Source organism: Catharus ustulatus, chromosome 8, assembly GCF_009819885.2.
Source record: "Catharus ustulatus isolate bCatUst1 chromosome 8, bCatUst1.pri.v2, whole genome shotgun sequence".
Taxonomy (NCBI): Eukaryota; Metazoa; Chordata; class Aves; order Passeriformes; family Turdidae; genus Catharus; species Catharus ustulatus.
Genome location: NC_046228.1, coordinates 27,229,868 through 27,253,308, shown reverse-complemented (window position 1 = coordinate 27,253,308; position 23,441 = coordinate 27,229,868). Strand labels below are relative to the sequence as shown.

The following is a 23,441-nucleotide window of genomic DNA, read 5'->3' as shown; positions in this document are numbered from 1 at the left end:
AATATGGCCATGTGTTGTGCTTTCTGTGAAACACTACTGAACACACTTATTCTGGAGTCCCAGTGAATATCTTGTCATATTTGTTTCCTGCCAAATTTGGAAGCCTATGTGTCTAAGAGAAAATAGATGGAGATGACTGACTTTTTAAGTAGAGTGTAGGATGGAGGAGCTGGCTCAGCCAAAAGCACTTTGAGCATGTCTTTGAGCCGAGTCATTCAGTGCCATGGTGCCTTCATTACCTTTCTCCTCTAAAATTTGTAAAGCAACAATTGCTTCTTGAGCATGTTGGGTGGTCAAATTCACTGGTATACTGTTAAAATTGTTCTCCCAGAAGTGCAGGAGGTGAGTAATGACGGTAGGGTCACAGCAATAGATAAATAGAAAATTAGTTGTCAAAGGGAGAGGACCTGCAAAACCTGGTATTATATCTCCCAATATAAATTTGTTTCTCAATTCCCTGATACATAAGAAAGAACATTTACCTTTCATACAAACTAGATTTTTATAAACAAATAATAGTATTTCAGAGTGGAAATTGAGCTGATTCCTAACTTCCTTCTCTTTCAAAAGGTTTGAGACTGATCTGCATTTAGCAGTTTTAAGCTAATTCCCTGACAATACACAGTTTTCTTCCCACAGTAAGGGATTGCTGCAGGATCCTGGCATCTTTCTGGAGGGAAGCCCATTGCTCAGTATCAGAGCCTCCTCTCCTGGCCAGCTGGAGGGGTAGCATCAGACTCCTGGAGCTGGAAGTGTCAGCTTGCTTTTTCAGCCGCTGAAACAGAATGGGATGAGAGATAGGGAACAGGAGAACGTTTGTTATTGTTGGCTGCATTTCATGTGATGCAATGCTGAAAGCTCAGTGCTGCTGCTCAGTATTAGCATTTGCCCTTCACAGTCAGAAATGGGTTCAGAAATTCTGCATTGATCAGATTTTGACATTGAACTGGAGACAAAAAGTAATTCTACAATGTTCTCCCAGGAATAAATTTAATCAGATTTTTTTTTGTTACTCACAAAAGGAAAGAGCTAAATAGGTTGATGATGGGGCAGTAATTCTTTAGAAGAAGTAATACAGCTACTCCCTTAGACACTTCCTGTTTCATCCATTTTTTCCCCTCACAACACAAGGAAAACAACCACCCTGAAACTATCTAAAATATGAACTCAAGATAGAGATTGCTAACCTGGCACTGCTGGATTCTTAAGAATTCTAATGCTGATTTGCCAGCATGCTGGTATTTCAGCTAGAGATTGTTTGAGGAGCAAAACCAGAACTCCATTTGTGCCAAAAGGGAGCAAAATCATCAGCATCATTTTTTATTACTGTCCAATAATCTTCCCTTTGCCTGTTGGTAGTATCCGGTAACACCAAGACTATGAAGAAACACCAAGACTATGAAAATGCATTAGAGTTAAGGAAATACATGGCATTTCTCTCATTAATAGTTGAAACTGATACTTTACAACCAGCTTTCCTTGCATGTCCTTTTATTTTGGGGTGTAGGAAGAAACCCAACTGTTAACTAAAAGCCACAGAGTTTTAAGGGTAACAAATGAATATAACTCTAGTATATCCTTTTTCTTCTATATTACCTCTGTGTTTAATTTTTATTTAATAATTGTTTTTTTCCCTCTGTGCTGACATGTAAAAATGGTTTGCCCGAGTGATTACTTAATTTTTGAACACGGCCTTGTGTGGTTGTGCCTCTTTTTGAACACATTTTTAGAGAGAAACCCTTTTTTCTATTTATCTAATGATATCCGGAAGCTTTCAATAGGCCTCTGGAAGGGATTGTTGTTTGTTGTTTTCAGTGTCACGGTAAAAAGACTGAAGTATGTATTGCAAATGTATTTATTTAAAAAGGCATAGTCTGAAAATGCTTTTAGGATTATCTGTTTCTACAGCCTTGGACAGTTATTAATGCCAGCTAAAATCTCTTCCTGTTTATCACTAAGAAAAATAATCTTAGTTAATTTTATCTGTGTTACATTTTTGATTCAAAATGTCTTAAATGTGTTTATTGTTATGATTATTTATATCCTTAGATCTTTAGGGGGTTTTTTTCAATAAATTTTAATTAATCAAGGCATACTATCTTGATTTTTTTTTTCTAAATGTATGCTCCCTAAATTTATACATGCAATATAGAAAAATCCAAAAGGGCAATAATATTTTTTTTGTGAACCATAGTATCTAAATTAATAAATTACATTAATGATAATCAATACTAGCAAAAGTATAGAATTAGATGCCAAATTATTCTCAGGCCTATATTTCATTCAAGTCTGTGGAGGAGATGAGTGTAAGGTGTTAAAGATGATGATTGAATTACCAGTGAATGAGGCAGAACATCTCTGCAGGCCACCACCTGCTCTTGAACTGGCTGTTACTGAGGCCAGACTGTGGGCTCTATGCCTGCTTCAGGCTGATGGCCCTGCCTGTCCCTATCCCCTAGGCTGGACTGCAGCAAGTAGCCAGCATTACATGGGCCTCTTAACCGTGAGCATTTCTCTTTTTTAATATCACCTCCTATTTTGGTTTCACTGAGGCACATTTCTGGTGAGTCATTTATGAAGTTTAAGTGTTGGACTATGTTTTTTCAGGCTGGGTTTTTGGTAGATTGTTTTGAATCTGAGCACCAGCACAGACTTCTATGGTATAGATATTGTAGGAGAGATTCCTTTGGCTAAGGCAATTTCTGCTGCTGTCCCAGTTAGGAATATTATCTGGGACGGGACTGTAGGATCATACACATACCTGCAGACTCAAGCACACATTCCCTCAAGTGGAAATGCAGCTGGAACGATCAGCATTGGAGCAACCTTTCTGCGGGGCAGGGCCTGTTCTCAAGTCCTGTTGATGTGTCTGCTAACCCTGCTGCATGGCCTGATCAGCATGAACCAGAGCCCAGGAAAGCAGTGCATAACTTCCATAACTTCCAGTGCACTCATAGAAAACACAATGTGGTTTAGAATCATTATCTTTATAATAATGGCATTGACTATTATGATTGTACATGATCTAAAATTATTCTTACCTTAAGACTTTTTTTTTTAAAGATTTCTTAATTATCCTAGAAATTAATGGACAGTGCTGCCTTAATATGAAATTATTGCTGTGAGGTTGACTAGTAGCAAATGCTCTCTTAATGTTAAGCTTTATTTTTTGATTTCAACTAAAACCTAGTGAAAAATGCCTGAATTTGTTTTGCTCCCCTTATTTTGAAACAATGCATTTCTTTGTTGAAAATCTTCCCTGAAAGTTTGAATGCTTTGGCCCCAATCTATTTATTGCTAGTTTATGACTATGTTTACAGCATTAATTGCAGATACGTTATTTTTGCATGTGTTCTATGATTGCTCTTTTCTTTTTTTCTTTTCCTGGCCTGCATGTTTGCTACTACAGGAATCTGCTTGGGAAATGAATGGCAACAGAACAACCTTCAGCCCTCTAACTAACACGGCGACTGGGCCTATGGGTAGTGTTTTAGCAACCAATGGAACCTTTTCAGGCTACCTCAACCAGCAAGAGATCAGCCTTTCAAATAGCTCTTCCTACCTAAAGACTACCACAGTTAGATCTTCCTTGTCCTCTCAGTCTGTGACTCCTGACATTTCACCTGCCAAGAGCACTTTAGGTTCCAAAGCAAGCCCTGCTTTGGGCGGTGGCAGTAGCCCTGCACACCAGCTGAGCCCTGCAAGGCAGTATAACAACCCCATTGGCCTTTACTCGGCAGAGACCCTGAGGGAAATGGCTGAGATGCATAAATTGAGTCTTAACCGAAGGGCTTCAGAAGGTGGACTTCCTAGAGGGTAGGTAACATGGTAACATCTTTAATTGTTTCATTAAGTAATGAACTTGCTGAACAGTGAATGTAATGGTGCTTAACCTATTGTGCATTTGTCTGGCAATCATGATTAAGGTCTGGATCAATCATTAAATTTTCCAGCAGCCCCCAAAACATACCCACATTGCCATTACAGAACTATGGTCGTTGGTGTCTGAAGTGCAGCATGGATTGACAATAGTCAGCAGAGCATGAGGGGGAACACTAGGACTGAAGTAACTGTAATAATCTCAGGGCTGTGGCATGCACTCAGCAGTTCTAACTAATGCATGGAGTCTCAGAGAACCAAGTATTGCTGTCAGACATCAGAACAGCTGCTATAAACCACACCTGATCTTTGGTGCTTTGCTAAAGAGAAATGGCTTTGACCAGCAAATCTGACATGCTCGGCTACTGAAGTGTCCTGCTGTAATTCCTGCCTTAATGCGTTGGCTTTCATGTGCAAAAATGAATCAGAACTGCAATATTTTGAACCCTCTGGTTTGAAGAATATCTTGTATCTGTTAGCTTTAATGTTAACTTTGCTGTAACAAGGAATGATCTCCAGATACTGCTCAGATAGCTGGATCCCATGCTGTCAAGGTTTTCCATATTCCGGTATTGCAGATCATCTGTTTTATTAGTAGGTTTGTGAAGTGAGGAGCTTGGACTACAGTACATGATAAAAAAGCAGTGAGAAACAAGTTTCCCTAATTTTTTTTTGTTCATGTATAAATTATCAAACAAATCTAATTTTTTAGTTTATTTGTGTTGTTTGGTTTTTAAAAATTAAGATAAATTTCTTGTTAGGAATATGAGGAAAAGTGGTTTTTTGACACTAGGGACTTGGCTATCTAAGGAAAATTCTGACAAATCTGCTCAAGGTCTGATAGCAAATGCATATCTTCAAGTGCTTTTCATCCCTTTGCAGAAGCTCTTTGCAAAAGTAAAACCAAGAGGTTTTAAGTAGCAAAGTAGGGATGTTTCATTCTATTAAAAGAGCATATACACCTGTTCTAGATGATTCAAGCAGCTTTAGATGATTCACTGCCACTCTCTTGAGTACTCAATGTTAACAATCTTAATTAACTTATCTAAAAAAAATTCTATCCTCCCTTCTCATACTGACTAATTAAGTAAAACAATTACTACTTAAAAGAAAATAATTTCATTTTTTAAGCAAGATCAGCAAAATAAACTCAGAATACTTCTCTCTTAATTTACAGTTTTCTGAAGAATTGGTATGATTCTTGTCTTATTTCAATATACAGAGTTTCCTAGGAGTATATCTTTTGTTGTCTTTTGCCTCCACTATGCTCATAACCCTCCTTAATATCTGCAGGGGTGAGGGTGAGAGGAGCTGAATCCCAAAGGATGGCTCATCATTGTGACTATTTGTTATCAGAATTACAACACAGCTGCATCAATCACTCACCAAAGTCAGTGTGAGACTTCTATTCAGTTTGCACGAAATTTTAGGGAACTGCAATGTGCCTTTACCATCTGTAACACTGATGAACAAACAAGAAAATAAAAAAACCCTATCCTGCAGCACAGGAGCATTCTGAAAAGATGAAAGAGGCCAGAAGCACTGAACAAATGTCTTGTCAGGTAACTTCTTGGAGATTTAGAGAAATGTACAACTCTGTTGACATGCAGAGAAAATTCAGAGCTCAATAGTGTTATCACTCCCACTCCCACTTGACTGTTATCCATGAAATAAGAAGGATCTTGCCTCCTGCTCTGTGGAGAAAAGCATGGAATCTGTAACTATATTGGGACTTAGTGGCATCCGTGATAATCTCAATCTCACAGTGCATATATGTGAATTAGGAAGCACTGTGAGCACTGCAAAATCAGCTCTGGTCTTTGCTGGGAACATTCTTACCATATAATAGAGCATGGTTGTGATAATGTGGTGCTCCAAAACTGAATTCATTGTGCTTTCACAAACATAACACTTAGCTGTATGGTAAAAGCTGCGAGAAAGTTCAAGCATGAGGAGTGATCTTAAGGTATGCTTCAGTTCTGTGACCTTTTCACCAAAGTATTTAAACTTAATTGTGTGAATTGCTGTTACAGGTTTAGCTAAACCCTTTGGAAAATCCTATGAAGAAGCTGAAATTAATTTTGAGATTTATTTCCTTGATCTGTGAAGAATAACAAAGCATCTGTTTGTCTGATACACTTTACATGAAAGCTTTATCACTCTGACCCAAGGTGAAAAGTAAGATAGCCTGTTAGGAGTGTGGAACGTGATGTGCTGAAAGCTCTGGAGTGTATGAATAAATATGATCAGTGAGTCATAGTTTGTAACATGTGCATCTTTTTCATTCCAGTGTAAGTTATTTTTCACATTGTAGGTCAAGGGCAGTAAATACCTGTCCCACAAGTACGTGCCAGGTGGCTTGGGTTACTGGCTTCTTACTGTGTGACCTCTGCGAGCAGCAAGTTGGGTGTTCCAGACATGTCCCTATATAGAATCAAACTAAGATGATGTGCAGCTCTGAACTGGAAGGAATTTTCTCATCACATCATAAACATAAGGAGAAGCAAAGCTTTACTGTTTTTGAAGGAAGCTATAGCAGCCTCTTCACATCTCAAAAACTTAGTACTGAGACGTGACTGCTGAGCTGTTCTTGGTGTGTGCACATAATGTTTCTTTCCTTTGGACATATTTGTATATTCCTTTAATTAAGGGGTTTGTTAGTTCTGCCTTGAAAATGTTATTTTGTATGTACAGTAGATGCCTGGATGAGTCAGAAAATGATACCATTACACTTGGTTTCATTGTAAATGAGTGCCCAGCTGTCCTGCATACACCTAAAATGGATATAGGCTTAATGTAGGGTTTATAAAGCTAGAAGAATATTTTCAAATCTGAGAGTCTGACCAGTAGCTGCAGAGGATGATCTGTGATTGCTTTATCATGGAAATGCAGAAGTGCAAAGCCTTTACTGCAGCTTTGGCTCATTACAGTGCTTTTGATCATGAAAAGTGCAGTTGGATGAGCCAAGGCAAAAGGATCATATGTAGGAAGAAGCAGTAATATCAAAGGTTCTGCAGGGAAAAAGCAGGAGAAGCCAAATCCATTTGTAATGTCACTCTTAACAGCATACCTTTGCTGTCCCAGTATTTTGTATCAGTCCCAGACACAGAAATGTCACAGCAGCAAGTTGGAATCCTCAGTGCCCAGTTCTGTCAACAGCATTCCATGTGGCCAAGTAAGAAGAAAAGTTTATTAACTAACCCTGGATCTCTTCCTCTTTATTTTACACTATCTATGGCTAATTAGTCTTCAACCAAGAATAGAGCAGAATGTGGGTTTCTAAGCTTTGAAAAAAAACCAAAGTTAAAATAAATATCACAGTGCATTACTGCTATTTATGTGATTGCCATAAAGAGTTACTGGGAGGAGCATTGTCTGAGCATGCTCTGTTCTGCACTCCCAGCTTTATCCTGTGTTACAGTGCTTTGGAATTCCTGTGCAAGCACCATCACTGGTTTATGCAGAAATGGAGTGTGAACATACCTTTTTTTCATACTGTATACATACCAGTTGGAATAAAATATCCTGATATGAATATCCCAAAAATAATAATGCGCAGCTTACTTTGTTTCATATGGAATAAACTAGGAATGACTATTCCAAAGTTAATTGGCTTACACCCCTCTTGGCACAATGTAGGTGCAGTTATATCTAGGCAAATGCTTTGTTGCATACAAAGGCATTTTCCTTAGTTTTAGCTTTAAAACATTCACCAATATATTCTTTGGATCTTCTCCAGCATGTAAAAGACTTAAAAATCAGTCTTGCAAAACCAACTCTGAGGGTGGCCTGAGGAGAACAGACTTCATCCCTGAATATTCAGTATCTAAGAGAAAAATATGGTCTCTACCACTCATTTGCTATTTTCAGCTGAGAATATACTCTGAAAATCCTCCTTTTTCCCCTCTACTCCCTCTTCCCTTCACTTTGGTAGTAGTACTTTTAAGGATGCACAGCAAAAAGATCATGTTGAAGGGTGAGCCAAAATGCCATGCTACCCCACTAAGTCCCGGTGGATCAACTATAATCCCTGCATTTTTTCCTTTCTTAATCACGTTGGGGTTTTTAGGCATACATTGCTTTTTGTTCTTAATTGTAGATGGTCAGAGAAGAGCTGTAGTAATCTTTTGTAAATATCTTTTGCCCTTTGCAGTCTACAAACTATTGACTTTTTTCTGTGTGGTTGGTTTTGATGTTGTTTGTTCTCTCTCTCTCTTCTTCTAGGTCATAACCAACACCGCTGCCAAGTTAGTATCACCTCTGTGTAGTGCCAGATATCTGTGTGATGCTGTGTGTGTGAAGATGTGTTTTCTGGAGTAGCATGATCCCCTGTGTTCCTGCTGTGTCCGCTTGCAAGTGCAAGTATTTTTTTAAACATCTGCTTGGTGTGGCAGGCGCCCTGTGCTGCCCCTGCTGTCCAGCAGTGCTCCCGCTTGGCATTTCTTGGTGATGTTCTAATGCTCTGAATGGAGCTGCCACCTGAGCCTGCCCAGTTCTTCTAAAAGCTTTCAGGTGGTTTTGTTTCTACAGGCAGGTTTAAGTCCTCTCGAATCTTTAAGTCATCTTCATGCCCTCAGGGTTTGGAGAGCGTTACTGAGCCTTTTTTGCCATGTTATTAGTAAAGTACTTTTAGCTTCAATGTTAAATTAATTTCTGAAGTCTGCAAAAATTCAGTCTTAGGTTGGAGTAAGATACTGATATGGGGAAAAAAAATCTGTGAAGTGATTTACCTTGATAAATCCAAAAACGAAGTAACTATTGATTTGAAAATGTGATTGATCTGCTTTAGGAGAGTTCAGAGTCCTCCATTTTGACCTTTAGTTTTCTAGAGGCAGAGGATTGTCTCTAAACTCTCACTTTTTACCTTTGACCTGAGTGTTGTCCATAAATTGCTGGATACTGCGTTAAATTGAGGATAAAATAAATAATTCTAATAGTTAAATGTCAAATTTAAACAGACAGTACAAAGTGAGAAGTAGAAGAATACATAAAGTTGAAATAATATTTAGTGCATATAATTTGCACTTATCTGGCATTTTCTGTTGGTTTCAGTGAGGCATGGGTTTGAGGATGTAACTCCTTTGGAGTGAAAAACCCTAGCCAGTTTAAGTTTACGTTAATAATTATTCTGACAGGTTTGTCTTAGAAAGCAAAAGTCACTTTATACTTAATCTTACTTGCTTTGGGATTTATTCTTCCTGATCCTTTTCTAGCTTAAGAGAAAGATCCCATTCATTTTGCAGAGGTGCTGTCTCTGCTGCCTTCCCTCTGCCACTTTGTCCTAGAACCCTGCACCCCTTACAAACACTAACATCTTCTGTTTGCTTCCAGAGTCAGAGAAAGAACTCAGCAGTTGGCAATCTGTATATTTTTTCTGTTATTTTTATGGGAATCCTGTTAACTTCATGTAATGTGACTAAAACCTCTTGAAATACATTACTAAAACTGTTTAAAGACCACGAGTGAAAGCCCAAATGACTCCTGCTGCTACCATGAGGGAAGTTTAGGCTGTTCTGACATTAGTAGCTTTGATTTCTGTAACTGACTGTGGAAACTAATTGCTTAGAACATTATTCTTTAAAAGCGGCATATTTAACCTCTGTCCTTTCCTTCACACAGTCTTCTCAGATCTTGATTTTAGAATCTCGTTGGTACTTCCAACAGTGTGAACGAAAGAGAACATTAAATTCAAGATCCTGAGGACCTGTGTGTTTGTAATTATCATGTGATTATTTCGGTATTACAAAGAAAGGAGATATTGTTGAAGTCAGGCATGTGCATGCTCAGTACAGCAACCTGCATGTCTCCACACTTCACCCCTCAAGAGATAATGTGAATGTAATTATAGAATTGTCAGAGTTTATGAGTAGTTAAGGGAGATGTATTTAAATGTGAGAATGTCTTGGTAAAAAGATAATTTTCACTTTCTGAATGCATAATGCCGCTTCCCTGTTCCCTCCTTTAAAATGTTGGCATGTGCAACTGAAGGCTGTGGCTGCAATGCAGCATGTCCACCTGTGTGTCTCTGGTCCTTTGTGCATGTGACTGTCAATGTTCTATCAAGGATTTGCAATGATATGTGACTGTATCTCTCTCTGTCCATCCTCAGTCAGGGCATCCCACCAAAAAAAAGGCTGAAAACAGAGCGGAATCCCCTGGCTGGCTGCAGAGGTGGCACAGCACCTGTGATAAAATCTAGATAATTAAGTCAGATGGCTACCAGCCTTACTTGATTTTTCTTTTTCCATCATGCTGGGTTGAGGGTTCAGTTTTAACTCTCACCCTCTGGGTCTACCCATGGTAAACAGGCACACTGTTGTGTGTGTAAAGAGAAAAACCGTATCAGCCGATAAACTTACTGTCTAATGTCTTAAACTGAAAAGGAAAAATTGTTCCAATCAAACAGAATTAAATTCTTCAGCATTTCTTCTGCAAGGGGAGGAATATCAATTTCCAATTTTGGAAATTTTCAGTTCTAAATGAAACATTTATGAAATATCTGTTATTTCACAAAGGATGGAATTCCCAATTTTGTCCAGTTTGGTGAGTGTATGGAATCTCTCCTGCCGGCATCCTCCTGCTGCTGGCAGGACAGGAATAGCAGATTAGAGATTCACCTGATCTCCCATAGGCTGAAGAACAGAAGCCACCTTAGTAGCTGTCAGCTGAGGTTTAGTTTGTTTATTGGAACTCTGGGCAGTGCTCAGGACAACTATGCACAACGCAGCCCTACAAGAAAACCAGCAGCTCTTTGGCTGCAGTCTGATATCAAACTGACTTGTTCTGGTGTCATGGGAGCTTCAGTTAGCTTGCTTTTAGGGCTCAGTCTGTCACATATAAAATCTTTCCTTGTAAAAGGAGTCACTGGAAACTAAGGCACCAACTCTTCCAACTGCACTGGTCCCTTTGGTTGCAATGTTGCATATTTTGATCTGGGACTGAGCATTTATCATGTCATAGCAGCACTTCAGGCTGACTGTAGAGAGATTTTGGGAAGATTTAGTCTTTGTGAGGAAAGCCTTGCAGATTAAAAGGTACAAGTACTAAATGTCACTGTGATTAATAACACCGACAGAAAGTACTGGAAACTTTCTAAATAATAGAGAACCTGAGATCTGTTCTCTTCACTGTACTCTCTAGACCTTTGTAAGACCCTCCTGAAAACACGAAAGGATTTTAAAAAAAGGAATTTTCTGCACTGTGTATGTACGTCCCATGGGCATGCATATATACTTGTGCATGGTTGTATATACTTAGATGTATACATGCATGTAACAACAGGGTTTTTGATTATGTAAGTATCACACAAATATTTAAGTATTTTTTTGGTGATATTTTAATACAGTGACAGCTATTTCACCTTTTTTTTTTCCTTTTTATAATTGTAAGCCAACTCAAAAATGACTTCCATTAGCACAGCTATCTTTTTGCTGTGGCTTGGTACTTACATTGTCTGCTCTTCCCTAATGAGAAGCTTTGGTGGTGAGATGCCATGAACAGACGTGCATGCTCCTCTCTTGGTGGTGCTCCCCTCACTTAACTTCACGCCTCTCTCCTTTCTTCCCCTCCCTTCCCTGTGGAACCTCACTCTTGCATAACCCAGCACGGACTTCACGGAGCGTTTCAACCCCAATGTCCTGAAGGACTCTGCCCTGTCTACCCACAAACCCATTGAGGTGAAGGGCCTTGGCGGCAAGGCTACCATAATTCACGCGCAGTATAACACCCCGATCAGCATGTATTCCCAGGATGCTATCATGGATGCAATTGCAGGCCAGGCACAAGCCCAGGGTGGAGAATTTGCTGGGTAAGATCATTTCCTTCTGTGGAATGCTCTTTCTCTGCATGGTACTTGTAACATACCTACCTGCATGACACATTTACTCTTCCTGGACTCTCTTTTTTCCTGGGGTGCATTACACATGAAAAACACGTATCAATCCTAGACAGTGTCCATAAGCATTTCCATGTTTTGACATTAAAAGGAAGGATCTCTAGAAAATCATAGCATGGTTTGTTGTTGGAAGGGACCTTAAAAATCATCTATTTCCACCCTCCCTACCACAGTCAGGGTAACCTTAATTTAACCTAGCTTTTTTGGTATTCCTCCTAGAACTGGCAAACCCCACAAAAGTACACCTAATGCTCTGTATGATATTGGGTGGCTTTTCATTCCTGACAACCATGATTTATAATAGTCACTATTATATGCATAGCTCAGAAAGGACAGGAAAGGGGAATGGAATTTTATTGATATGTGAAGAATGCAAAATATTTATTTAGCACTGGCTACTGTTTTTTTCTTCAGAATGGAGTGTTTTTCTGTATTTTCCCCATCCCCAGTTTACATGCAGTTACATGTGTTTTACACAAGTCCTTTGGACTGTGGCAAAATCCACTGATCTTTATAACTCTGCTTTTCCAATGCATGCTTCTGGAAGTCTTATCTGATTAACTTATCCAGAGCTGTAATAACTTTACTGAAATTACATATGCAATAAATGTACCCAGGTCTCTCTCTTACCGAGTGTACTTCTACCCAAAACAGAAATTGCCTTCCTTTGATAGGGCACCAAAACACAGGTATAGCAATGCTCTTTAATGTAGTTTCTTTCCCATTTGTTAGCTGCAGTCTTATTCAAAATGAGGATGGTTTGTGGTCCCTTTTGCTGGCCATTTTCCCTCTCTTTTTCCATCATTATTTTAATTTTCTGCTAACTTTTTGCACCAATGTTGTTGTTCATCACAGCTCTCCCTCATGATGAATCACAAGCAATACCTTTAGCTGACTTAGGCCATAACTCAGTGAATCTCCACAGGTGTTGAGTAGACTCCAATCAGTGAAGTAAAAAGTTCATTTCTGTTTTTTATAAGGGTTCACATGCTTCATAGGCATGGATTAAAGGGGACATTTTATAGGGGACATACTGGCACTTTCTATTAAATGCTGTAGCATTATATGATGCAAATAGTAATGTTTAAAACAATTACCTATTTAAATGATCAGATGATTATAAAGTTAATGTTGAATATGTGGATCCTTTTCATTTTATAAGTTTCCTTTAGTTTCCTCTGTGATATTCTGAACTTCAATTTGCAGTGGAAACCAAGGTGTTCTTTTGCTTAATCAATCAAGTCTGAGTTAAGATTATGCTTAACACAGAAGTGTTTGTATGAGTTTTTAATATAAAAGCAGACCAAATTGTGTCCTGATTCATTTTATCTCAATTATCAGCCCATAATTTGTTCTTCATTCTTAATAATCTCAGTCCTTTTCATTTGCCCACAAGTGTCTGTAGGGTGGTAAGCACACTCAGACTGCATAACTAAAGAGCAGACAGCAGTTGGAAACAGTCTTTAACTTATTTTATCAATGATGAAGGACAGACAGGCTTAAGATAAGAATTAATCTTCTAGTTTGACCATTTGAAATCAGTGATGTTGTAACCTCATGAGATCAGTCAGGCTCTTGTCACTTAGAAATAAGCCACACTTACTGGATCACCATGAAAATCATACAGGGAAGGACAGAATTATTCATACTCTGACTCCATGCTAAAGTTTAAAGGTATAAAATTTTGAATGCCCTGACTTTATATATTTTCCTAATCTTTGTTTTTCTGTTTTAATTGATCTTGCTAAACCAAGAACCAAGAGTTAGGTGACTGCAGTAAAACCATGTGAACAGTACATTGACAGTACATTTCTGTCAAACCACTTATAAATTCCATTATGTAGTTTTAGCCAAATTCACAAGTTGTATAAAGACATAAATCCAGCTGGCAGCTGAAGTAGCAGAATCAATAATGTGATTGTACAAACTAAGGTCTTGTGTGTCCTCTGCAATAAATCAGCTTGGCTGACTAGTAAATTGCCAGTCTACATGAACTTTGTTTGTTGGGTTGTGGGGTTTTACCTCTTAGAGCCTTTTTTAAAATAGCTGGAATCAGTCTAATACCTGATGTCACAATGTTTTGTTGTATGTCTATATCTGGGGTAAAACACCACAGTGTTCCTAGGTTTTTACCTAATATCTACTGAAATTAAATCTGCATAATGACTCCAGGGAGTGATTCACATAGTAAAACCATAGTTTATCATGAACTCCAAAAAATAAAATTCCATTTTCAGAGAGGTTTGACTGTCTTTAAAGCTTGTTTTAATGTTAAAAATGTGTGACTTAAATGATGATAAGAAAAAGGAAAATAATTTTTATTGACTCCTACTAGAATACCTTAGGCTCTAGAATAAAAACCCCCAACAGCTCTAACCCATTTGGAAAGAGATTATTTTTGCAGTAGCATCAATTTAAAATAATATGCTTCAAGATACATGATATTGCTGCACATCCACACCCAGATGGAAAGAAATTAAATTACAAAGAGGTATAACAGAGGTATTAACATGGTTATGTGCATCTTTAGACTGTCTGTAAGAATCAACTGTCACATTTAGGTTTATGAAATGCTCATAATCAGCAATGCACTCTATTTTGCACTTCCATGCTGAGTGGCTCATATGTCCTAGTTACTCATCCACAATATAATTATGTTTTTAAAAAAAGAAAAAGACCTGCTGAATTAAAGATGGAGTTGGAAATACTCCAATGTATTGCATTAATTTAGTTCAATTTATATGAGCATGTTTCACTTTGCTGAGGAGGTTAATTCACCAAGCTCCATTTCCTGCCTTAATCATCTACCATAAGGGTATTAATATGTCATATTAATGCCACACATTGCTACTGTGAAATTTGTGGTCCAGCCTCCAGCTCTAGTTTTTTAACAATGCTTGAGTTAATGGCATATCTGCACATAAACCTTTGAACTGCTTTTTTGTACCTTGGTCGTAACATAAGAAAGTGTTTGAGCTGGACGGTTTAAACAGAGGAATTTGAACTGTCTGTGGCTGACACACCACTGCTGCCACAGTGGTCTGTGATTGAAATCAGCAGCACTGTCTATCCAGTGGTTTATTATCTGCTCTAGAACAGTGTTCAGGAGGGAAATTTGCTGTCCCATGCAACAGGTTTTTAAGCTTCTGCAAGATTAAGAAAGTGTGGGGATATGAAGTTAACTGGTGGCTCACATCAGGTAGTTGTTATTGCACGTGGTTCTGAGCAGTGAAAAGACACAGTAACATGGTGACTTTCTTACAAGAGCAAGAAAGAGCATTTATTAAAGGAAATCATGGATTTAAATAGTATACATCCTGCAAAACAACTTACAGACAGTTCATTGGGCAGAGGAGAAACTTTTTTAGAAACACACTCCGTGATCAGCATCACGTACATATTAGCAGGTGTGTAATCTTTGTTTTGGGTTTCTGTCCTTGAGAAGCCTGAGAGCAAAGCTCGGGCAGCCTGAGAAAAATCCTGGCTGCTTTCTTGGTTTCCATCTGACAGCAGTCACTTCTGGTATTCATACAGTGGCAGGTTCTGGGTGTGAAGTACCCTGAAGCACCTTGGGGACTTGAAAACAGGGTCACCTTTTGGGGAACATTACTGTGACTGAACTTTCAGCATAGCCAAGTGTCAGCAGTAGCAGCAGAACAGTCCCAAGGGTATTGCTGTGACTTTGTGTTGGTATTACAGAGAATCTCTTGCAAACAAAGACTATTCCTGCAGAAGGCAGGAGAAGGCAGAACTCACTACTGCACTTTCTTTCCTGCCTCAGCAAACCCTTCAACCATGTGTGATGGGCCAGAAGAGGAGGACTACTGCTCTCTCTGCCCTCTTCCACCTAAAGAAGGCTATGGCACCACTTTGTCCATTGCTGCACCCAGGAGCAGCACTAATGGAAGCCACTGATGGCACAGCCTTCCTAAAACAAACAAGTCTGCATTCTGCCTTCTGTACCTGCTAGCGTTTGAATATTGTAAGGATTGTGGTCTAGGAAACATGAGCTAAAAAAGGGGCTGGGAAATGCTGCTTCCTCCTACAGGCCATCTTTCATATTGAGGGACTTTTTTACATAACTTGTATGTTCGTGACAGAGCTTGAACTGAAGAGTCAAGTTTTTCTCTAAATTCACCTTTCTAAGCTGTGTTCCACCCAACAGCCGATTGTGCTGAAACACACAAAAAAAACTTAACTGGGGGTTGTTGGTGGCTCCTGAAGAAAGTGAGGAGTTTGCATATGTGGGGGTTATGAAGAACATAAATAAACTCTATGTGTAAATTCATCAAACCAGTGTATATGACACAGTGCTGAAGAAGAGGAGTATGTCAGCTGGGAAACACTGGTATTTAAAGCACTACCTGGTAACATTTTTCATCCCACTGTATGTAGTATGTCAGACATACCTCCTGATTTTTTTCATTATTCCTCTCAGACTTTCAACTCACAGACCCAACTTCTCTGTAGGTTTTCTCTGCACAGTGGTATCTTAGAGAGTACTAACTTTGAGCCTGAACCAAGGAAGCAACTGGACCAAATAGCCCTCAACTTTTAACAGAACTGTTCTCAGTTTTCATGAAGTTGAGCCTGCTGCTTGCAAAGCTCTTTATGGAATAGCATAAAGCTGTTACAATAAATCACTTGCTTCAAAAATAGACCTTGTATTTAGAGTAGCCATGGAGCCAAGTTGCTCCAAGCACACATCATCCCCTCAGTGTATAGTTCTGCAGCTCTGTTAATAGTTAATTTTAATTCTGCTATGCAGAAGTTATTTTCACTGGGGAAAAAAAAAAAGCTATTAAGTTACTAAGCCTGTTTCTAGCCTGCATCATAAATCAAAGATAGGTTACCTCACTCGTGCTACAGACCTGTGTAGCTTTGATTTTAGGTGTGCATAACTGGATATATCACTTTTGCAAGATGATTAAGCATGTTGTAGAACTCTGAGATACATTATGTCATTAGAGATTTCAGATACTACTTATATATGCAAGTCTTGAGTGCAAGTCTAGACTTCCTGTACTTCACATGCTTAGTAGACAATGAATCCAGACTATGGCAGATGAAAGTTTAATTCAGTTTGAAAAAGAATCATCTCTAGAAAAAGCTATAAAAGTCTACCACATTATTTTTATAATGAAATATTGGTTTATTTCTAATTGCAACACTGTAATTTAAAGAAAACATAAAACAGTACCATCACAGAGTTATTTTTATTAGAAATAACTTGGAACAAAAATGGTCAGAGAAATAAATGTTTTTGCCTGGCCTACTCTCCTTTATCACTACATATTATTCTAACCACTGTACGCTTGTGTGCCTGCATTGGCTGAGGAATCATGAACAGGTATTTCCAAGCAGATTTAAATTATAACAGGCCCTTTCAGAGACAGAACAAGACATAGAATATAATTGATCTATGTATCTTATTAAGAAGTGGTCATTTCAAAGCCATGTTGGGGATGTCTGGGTAAGAAACTGAGACCAGAGAGCTGCTTCCAACATTTCCCTTTCTGAATTGCAGTGCGCTCCCTATAAAGGATCCTCACGTAGACAGTGCCTCTCCAGTCTATCAGGCTGTGCTTAAAACTCAGAACAAGCCTGAGGATGAGAGCGAGGACTGGAGCCGTCGCTCTGCCAACCTGCAGTCCAAGTCCTTCCGCATCCTTGCGCAGATGACTGGAACCGAGTACAGTAAGTTGAATGACAAAACATCCCCCTCATCCTGGTTTCAGATTCATGTCTTTCCTCACTGCCCTGGAATTGGCCAGGATTGGATACGCAGGGAAGACTCATGTCCAGGCTCATGTGGTTGTCAGTGAGGGTGAAGATCCTGGATGTAACTTGAGGGAACTTAGAAATCAAAGTGAACAATCTCATCTTATGCTTTATGAAGAAAATTTTTTGATCTGCCAGGCGTCTTAAAATAAATGTATTACAGATAGTACAGTAAAAAAGCATTTGGGACCCCATAGTTATTCCTACTTACAAATTAAGTCTCTGCAGTGTGATCTTTGGTTTTCCTGCAGCCTAGACATACAGAGCTGTCCATTCTTTAGACAAAAATTATGAACAAGTCTTGTCTCCTGTAACAGTCTTTTATAGAAGAAGACTTCTGGAAGTCAAAAAACATCATGAACCACCACTTGTATGGAATCTGTGGCTCTAACAGCCCTGTTTCCTAAACTTAGATCTGATATGAACATCATGGAGTTTAACTGTGTTACTTGTTGCCTATGGAAATGTTTTTATGGCTACCTGATACTAAGCTGGCAGATGGTTTCTGATGTAGAGAGAAGGAAGGTCAGGGCCTTTTCCCACATCAGGGAAAATAGTATTCCTTCCCCCATTAATGTGCTGCTGCTGTCTCTTCTGCTTTGTAAAAAATGGCAGGACCTCTCTGTAGAATCATTGCCTACAGCTGTGAAACACTGCTAATATGAATGGGAAAATAGTTTTAATAGCTACCTTCCTCCTAACATCCTCCTTCCTGTCCCTAGGGAACCACTCCTCTTCATGATGTTCTTACAAATTCCACTGCTGCAAAGTCAGTGTGAATGTACCTTTAGATAGGCTTTTGATAAGTTTCTGAAGAATTAAAATAGTATAAAGCCAATTCCTTTCTTTCTGTTTTCTAATTGAAACATTTTTTTCTACAGTGCAAGATCCAGATGAAGAAGCCCTGAGGAGGTCAAGGTAGGCAACTCTCTGTGAAAAATACAGCTTTCTCCTTCCTAATAACCCAATAATGTTTTAAACTGGCATTAATATGAACTTTCTTTACTATATTTTTGTCCTAAAATAGTCTAACACATTTACTTAAAAATCACTAAACTTAGAATGCTATCATTGAGAGGCATTTGAGTGAGAAGGATAACAAATCAGCATGTTTTTAGGAAAAACAGTGCAAAATTGCTGAAGTGTGTGTTCAAATCTGAAAACTCTCTGGTCATGCAACTTTCCTATACTTTACTGGGTGTGTGAATGTGATGAGTTCCAAGCCCTGTGTAATTACTTGAATGTGTAAGTAGATAAAAATACATAATGTTGTGATAGCACTGAAATTTGTGAGCAATTTATTTGGATGACCCTGTAATTGACATTTGATTCTCCTTAAATGACACAGTAAAGGAGTTGTTTCCATTCATACCCATAATCATTAGTTTATGGTTTTTTTGGAATAAATGCGACCTAAATTTGTAGAATATGGAAGCACAGGACTGCTTTTGCTAATGGATAAATGTATTTGTTTCATATGATATATCAAAAACACTGAAAAAGTGGATATTTTCAGAGATATAATATGGAATTAAAGATTTATCATCATCCTGCATAGCCAGGAAATAGATGCATTAAAGATTCTTATGTTGAGCTTTAAAACTGCAGTTGAATCAGGAGCATTCTGCATGCAATCCTTATTTTCTGTTTGCATACTTCAAATCCCTGTTTCACTTTAGCTGCTCTAAGCCACCGGTTGGGTTTGTGATGTGTTTGGTACTCAACCCACCTCTTCTTTTTCTATTTTACTGCCCTGTGGTTCTGAGCTTTTGATCACAGTGCAGGCTACAAATGTTGAATCAGTAAGAAAGATACCTGCTGTCTTCCCTGTGAGAATACAAGAATGCTTTCAGTTGGTATCTGCTATAAACTCTGCACTGCAGTTCACCCAAGTTCATGGCTGGGTGCCCAAACATCAGGCTTGACATTATAGCCCTCAGGGATTTATTTCTTCCTTCAAATGTGCAAGCCTAATTCTCATTACATGTATTGTGCATTATCTGTTTTGATGTAATAGCACATGTCCAAATCCATATTATGATTAGATTTAAAGCATTGTGCTAAACCTAATAGTGCCCCATTCATATCTGAGAGTAATATGTGGTTTTAAAGAAATAATCTTTCTAGGTGAAATCTGTGGCTTTGGAAAATATAAAATAGTGGAAACTTTACATGGTATGATATATGTTGACAATAATTATCTGATAACACATCAACAAATGTAAATTGCACATTCTATCCAGTGTAACTCCAAGTACATTATTACATCCACTGTGCTTTGCACATTTTCTGCAGTCTTTAGGTATCACTGTGTTATCCTTTTCTTGCCCAAGGATGCTTCTGGTTATGTTTAGGCACAGCTGGACAGGTTTAAGGTGTGCATTGATAGTAGAAGCATAAGGGAGCATATATAGGTAGTTACACAGGAACAGTGCAACTGCTGTAAGCTCTGGTGCAAGGAATGAAATGGGGTCTCCTTCCTACCCTACTGACAGTGCTGGCACCATCTGGGTGCTTGATACCCACCTCAGGCATTGGGCACACTCCACTGGGGATTTGGCAGCAAGGCCCTGGCTGTGCAGGCATCAATCACTGTGGCCTCAGGCAGGCTGTGAGCAATCTCTGGGTGCTTTCTCTTGTCTCTTTGTGTCAGCTCCTCAGAGCAGCCAGCAGGAACTGCATGGAATGGTGATCAGATTTCTTCCAAACACTCAGGAGTGAGGGGAGCAAAGATGTAGCTTATATTTGGCAGAACTGTTTTACACAAAAATAGTCACTTTTAGATTGCTGCTGCCAGCTTCGTGAGATATGTTTTTAAAAAACCCATAAACTTGGGAATTTTCAGGTGGAAGAATATTGCTTTCAGTTAATATTAATGAGTGTGTTGCATGACTGTCCTTTGCTCATGCTACTGCTATTTTGAGGGCACACATAAAAGTATAACTTGCTATGAAAACTTTTCATTGCTGGTGTGATGATTGTGGAAGATTTTCTGGAGAGATGGGACCCATTTCAAGCCAAACAGATGTTTCTGAATACTTTTTTCAGGAATGGAGGGGTAATATCTTGAAAGCAGTAAGAGAGTTCTTAAATTACATGTCAGAGCCACTGGAGCTAATATATTCTGATGTAGCTGGAAAAAAAATACCATCAGGAAGTTTCATCTAGGAATACTTTATAGCTCTTAATTACCTAAAAGCATAAAAATAGTTTGAGAAGTCATACATCAAGTCTCCTTTAGGACTGTTACTTGCATGGGACTGTGTTATTAAGCACAAAAGGTTTAGAAATATCAGTGAATTTGTTGGCATTTACTCTGTTTATTGTTTTGTGCTTTCCTTGGCCTGAGGAGTAAAACCAGCCCACTCTGCTCATTTCTGTTTGTCTGGTTTCACTCCCAAGTTCCCCTGCACTAACACAATTAATTGTCTTGTGTTTTGAGTGTAAATAATGAGGAAAAAATGACCTTGTTTGCAATGACTGCAAAAAATTTTGCAAATAACAAGAACATTTTATTTTTCATTCTATTTGATATACTTCTCCTTGACTGTGCTATCATCTCACATCCTCCTTTTTCCCCTTTTTATGTACAAAAACTGAATTTAAACCATAGAGCATCTAGAAAAGATTAAAACCTGAGAGGTGTTGAACATGACTTGAGCACCCCAGTCTACAGTCAGGGGTGGCAGGAGGTGGCCAATACTTCACAGGACTCTCCTTTGAAAATCCCCTGTTGTTCTGCTCTGTGACACAAATGACCAGAAATATCTTTGCAAATGTCAACACTAATACTCACTAATTCTGAGGAAGCTGTAGAAAAGTACTGCTGAAACCTGGGGGTGGTGGTCCTTGAAGGCAGGACTGCACGTTATATATGGGTTGACCTAGGTGTTACAGAATGGAAAATATTTGCATTCATTTTGCATTTGTATGAGTTAACTTTCACTGATTCCTCAGTTGTGTTAGAGGGAGGGAAAAGCCAAGAGAAACTGCTGGGAGGAAAACAATGGGATTACACTGCATTTCTAGCAAAAGCAGCCCTGTAATACCAAGCACAAGTCAAAGAATAAGAAGTTATATCAAGTTACTTCTCAGAAACAAACCACTGCAAAACTTTTCACACGTGGTCCAAAAAGCATCACCCAGCCTTCACTATGCTGACTTGAAAGCTGAGGAAAAAATCCAAATAAATTGCCACTGCCCTAGTTGTAAGGCAAGGGAGTGGTAGCCATGGTCCCTAATCCCTTTCTTTCTCCCTCCTTTCTTTCTTCTGTGTACGTGTGTCTCTCTCTGTCTCTGTCTCTCTCTTTCCTCATGCCACAGGGAGAGGTTTGAAACGGAACGTAACAGCCCACGCTTTGCCAAATTGCGCAACTGGCATCACGGCCTGTCCGCGCAGCTCCTAAATGTTAAAAGCTAAATGCCCCCAGTCAGAGGGCAAACACAGAGAGTCACTGTCACACATTAACTGCTGGCCTGAGTCAGAGCCTAGCGTGCCACTTGGGCAAAGATGCACTGCTAGGCAGTAGCTTTCTGCTGTTAGCCATTCACTGTCACCCAAAGTGAAATCATGATCCAACCCAGATCATGTTCTTCATGGTAAAGTAGTTTAGTTTTTTTTCCTTTATTATCTCAAACTTCAGTATACAGCAAAACATCACTATTGTAGTCTCTTGACTTTAATTCTAGAAGAAAATGAGAGGGAAGTTACTGACAGTATTTCTTTAGGAGGAAAGAGAATGAGGTTTTCACAGAGTTTTACTGATGTAAAGATAATGAAGTAAGAGAAAGAAAGTTGAAAAGGAAAACTCATTGGCCTAGGCTTTGCTAAATGTATAACACAGTTTGCATAGCTGAATGATGCTGTTTGAAATAAGATATTAGGAATGTGAAGTTATATTTCAATATATTATACTGGCAGAAGTCATTTACTGAAACCATTGCTGTAAGTTTTGTGTTGGAAACTTTAATTTATCATTATATAAAAGGAGAGATAGCTGGAGTTGCTCAGGATGTGCAAGGAGATGACATTTTGCTAAAGGTTATTTAGGAGTGAGAAGAATATATCATACTGTTACTGCACTGAAGCTTTTAAAAGCATCTTGTAAGTTTTAAGGAATATGTTGCCCATTCTGTATTGCTCTTGCTTTGACTCACATTTTTTTCTGTATATAGCAGCATGCTTTATCTGAAATAAAAGGTTTTAAAACTAAAATAATTATGTGCCTGTTTTACACAGTACTTTATTTTCTTTTAAAACAATAACTGCTTCAACTGATTATTGGAAGAAGGAGAACTTTTCTTTCCCAAATACAAAATTTAGTCAAAAAGCTTTCCATTATTAGCTGTAATTATTATTGACCTTTTAGTTTAAGTGAATTGGAATAAACCTGACAAAGCAGTTGAGTTCAGTACCTTTATTGTTACTACCTTAGCAGTAATTCCAATCAAAGGGATTAGTGCATGAGATCAGATTGAAACTAGTACACTTTTTGCTGCTTCCAGATTCGCCTCAGCAGTCCATACAAGAACCAAGTTTATTCAAACTCCCATTTTTTTCTGTGTTATAGAAATAAGGAAAAGCTACAGTTCATGGAGAATTTTGCATGAATCAACCAAATACTGAAGTGTTTAGAAGATTGTCATACATACATAAAAAAACCTAATTCTTCAGCATTATGTAAGAGTACATAAGCACTAGTTCCTTTCAAAAATGCATTTCACTTTTCTTAGCTAAATACCGGAGCACTTCAGGACGTGCTACTTAATTCACTACATGCATTTATATTTTCCTTATGGGAGCACAAACAGATTCTGACCATGCCATCTTATTAGTACCTATGGTAATTCAGCATCACTGCATTAAATAAGAGCAACATTTTAATTT

General features: G+C 38.5%; 1 protein-coding gene across 6 annotated transcripts in view; it reads left to right on the top strand.

Moving 5' to 3' along the window:
• LDB3 (LIM domain binding 3) overlaps nt 1–23,441 on the top strand; it is a 117,062-nt gene that overhangs the window by 55,208 nt on the left and 38,413 nt on the right. For 2 of the 6 annotated variants that reach the window (XM_033066677.2, XM_033066676.2), the window contains exons 5-7: nt 3,410–3,816; nt 17,301–17,470; nt 18,436–18,472. In XM_033066677.2, coding sequence (XP_032922568.1) covers nt 3,410–3,816; nt 17,301–17,470; nt 18,436–18,472 — 614 coding nt within the window. Of the gene's footprint in view, nt 1–3,409; nt 3,817–8,103; nt 8,127–11,482; nt 11,687–17,300; nt 17,471–18,435; nt 18,473–21,877; nt 22,114–23,441 lie in introns of those variants that run through there. The other 4 variants (XM_033066678.1, XM_042779540.1, XM_042779541.1 and 1 more) reach the window with 4 other exon arrangements.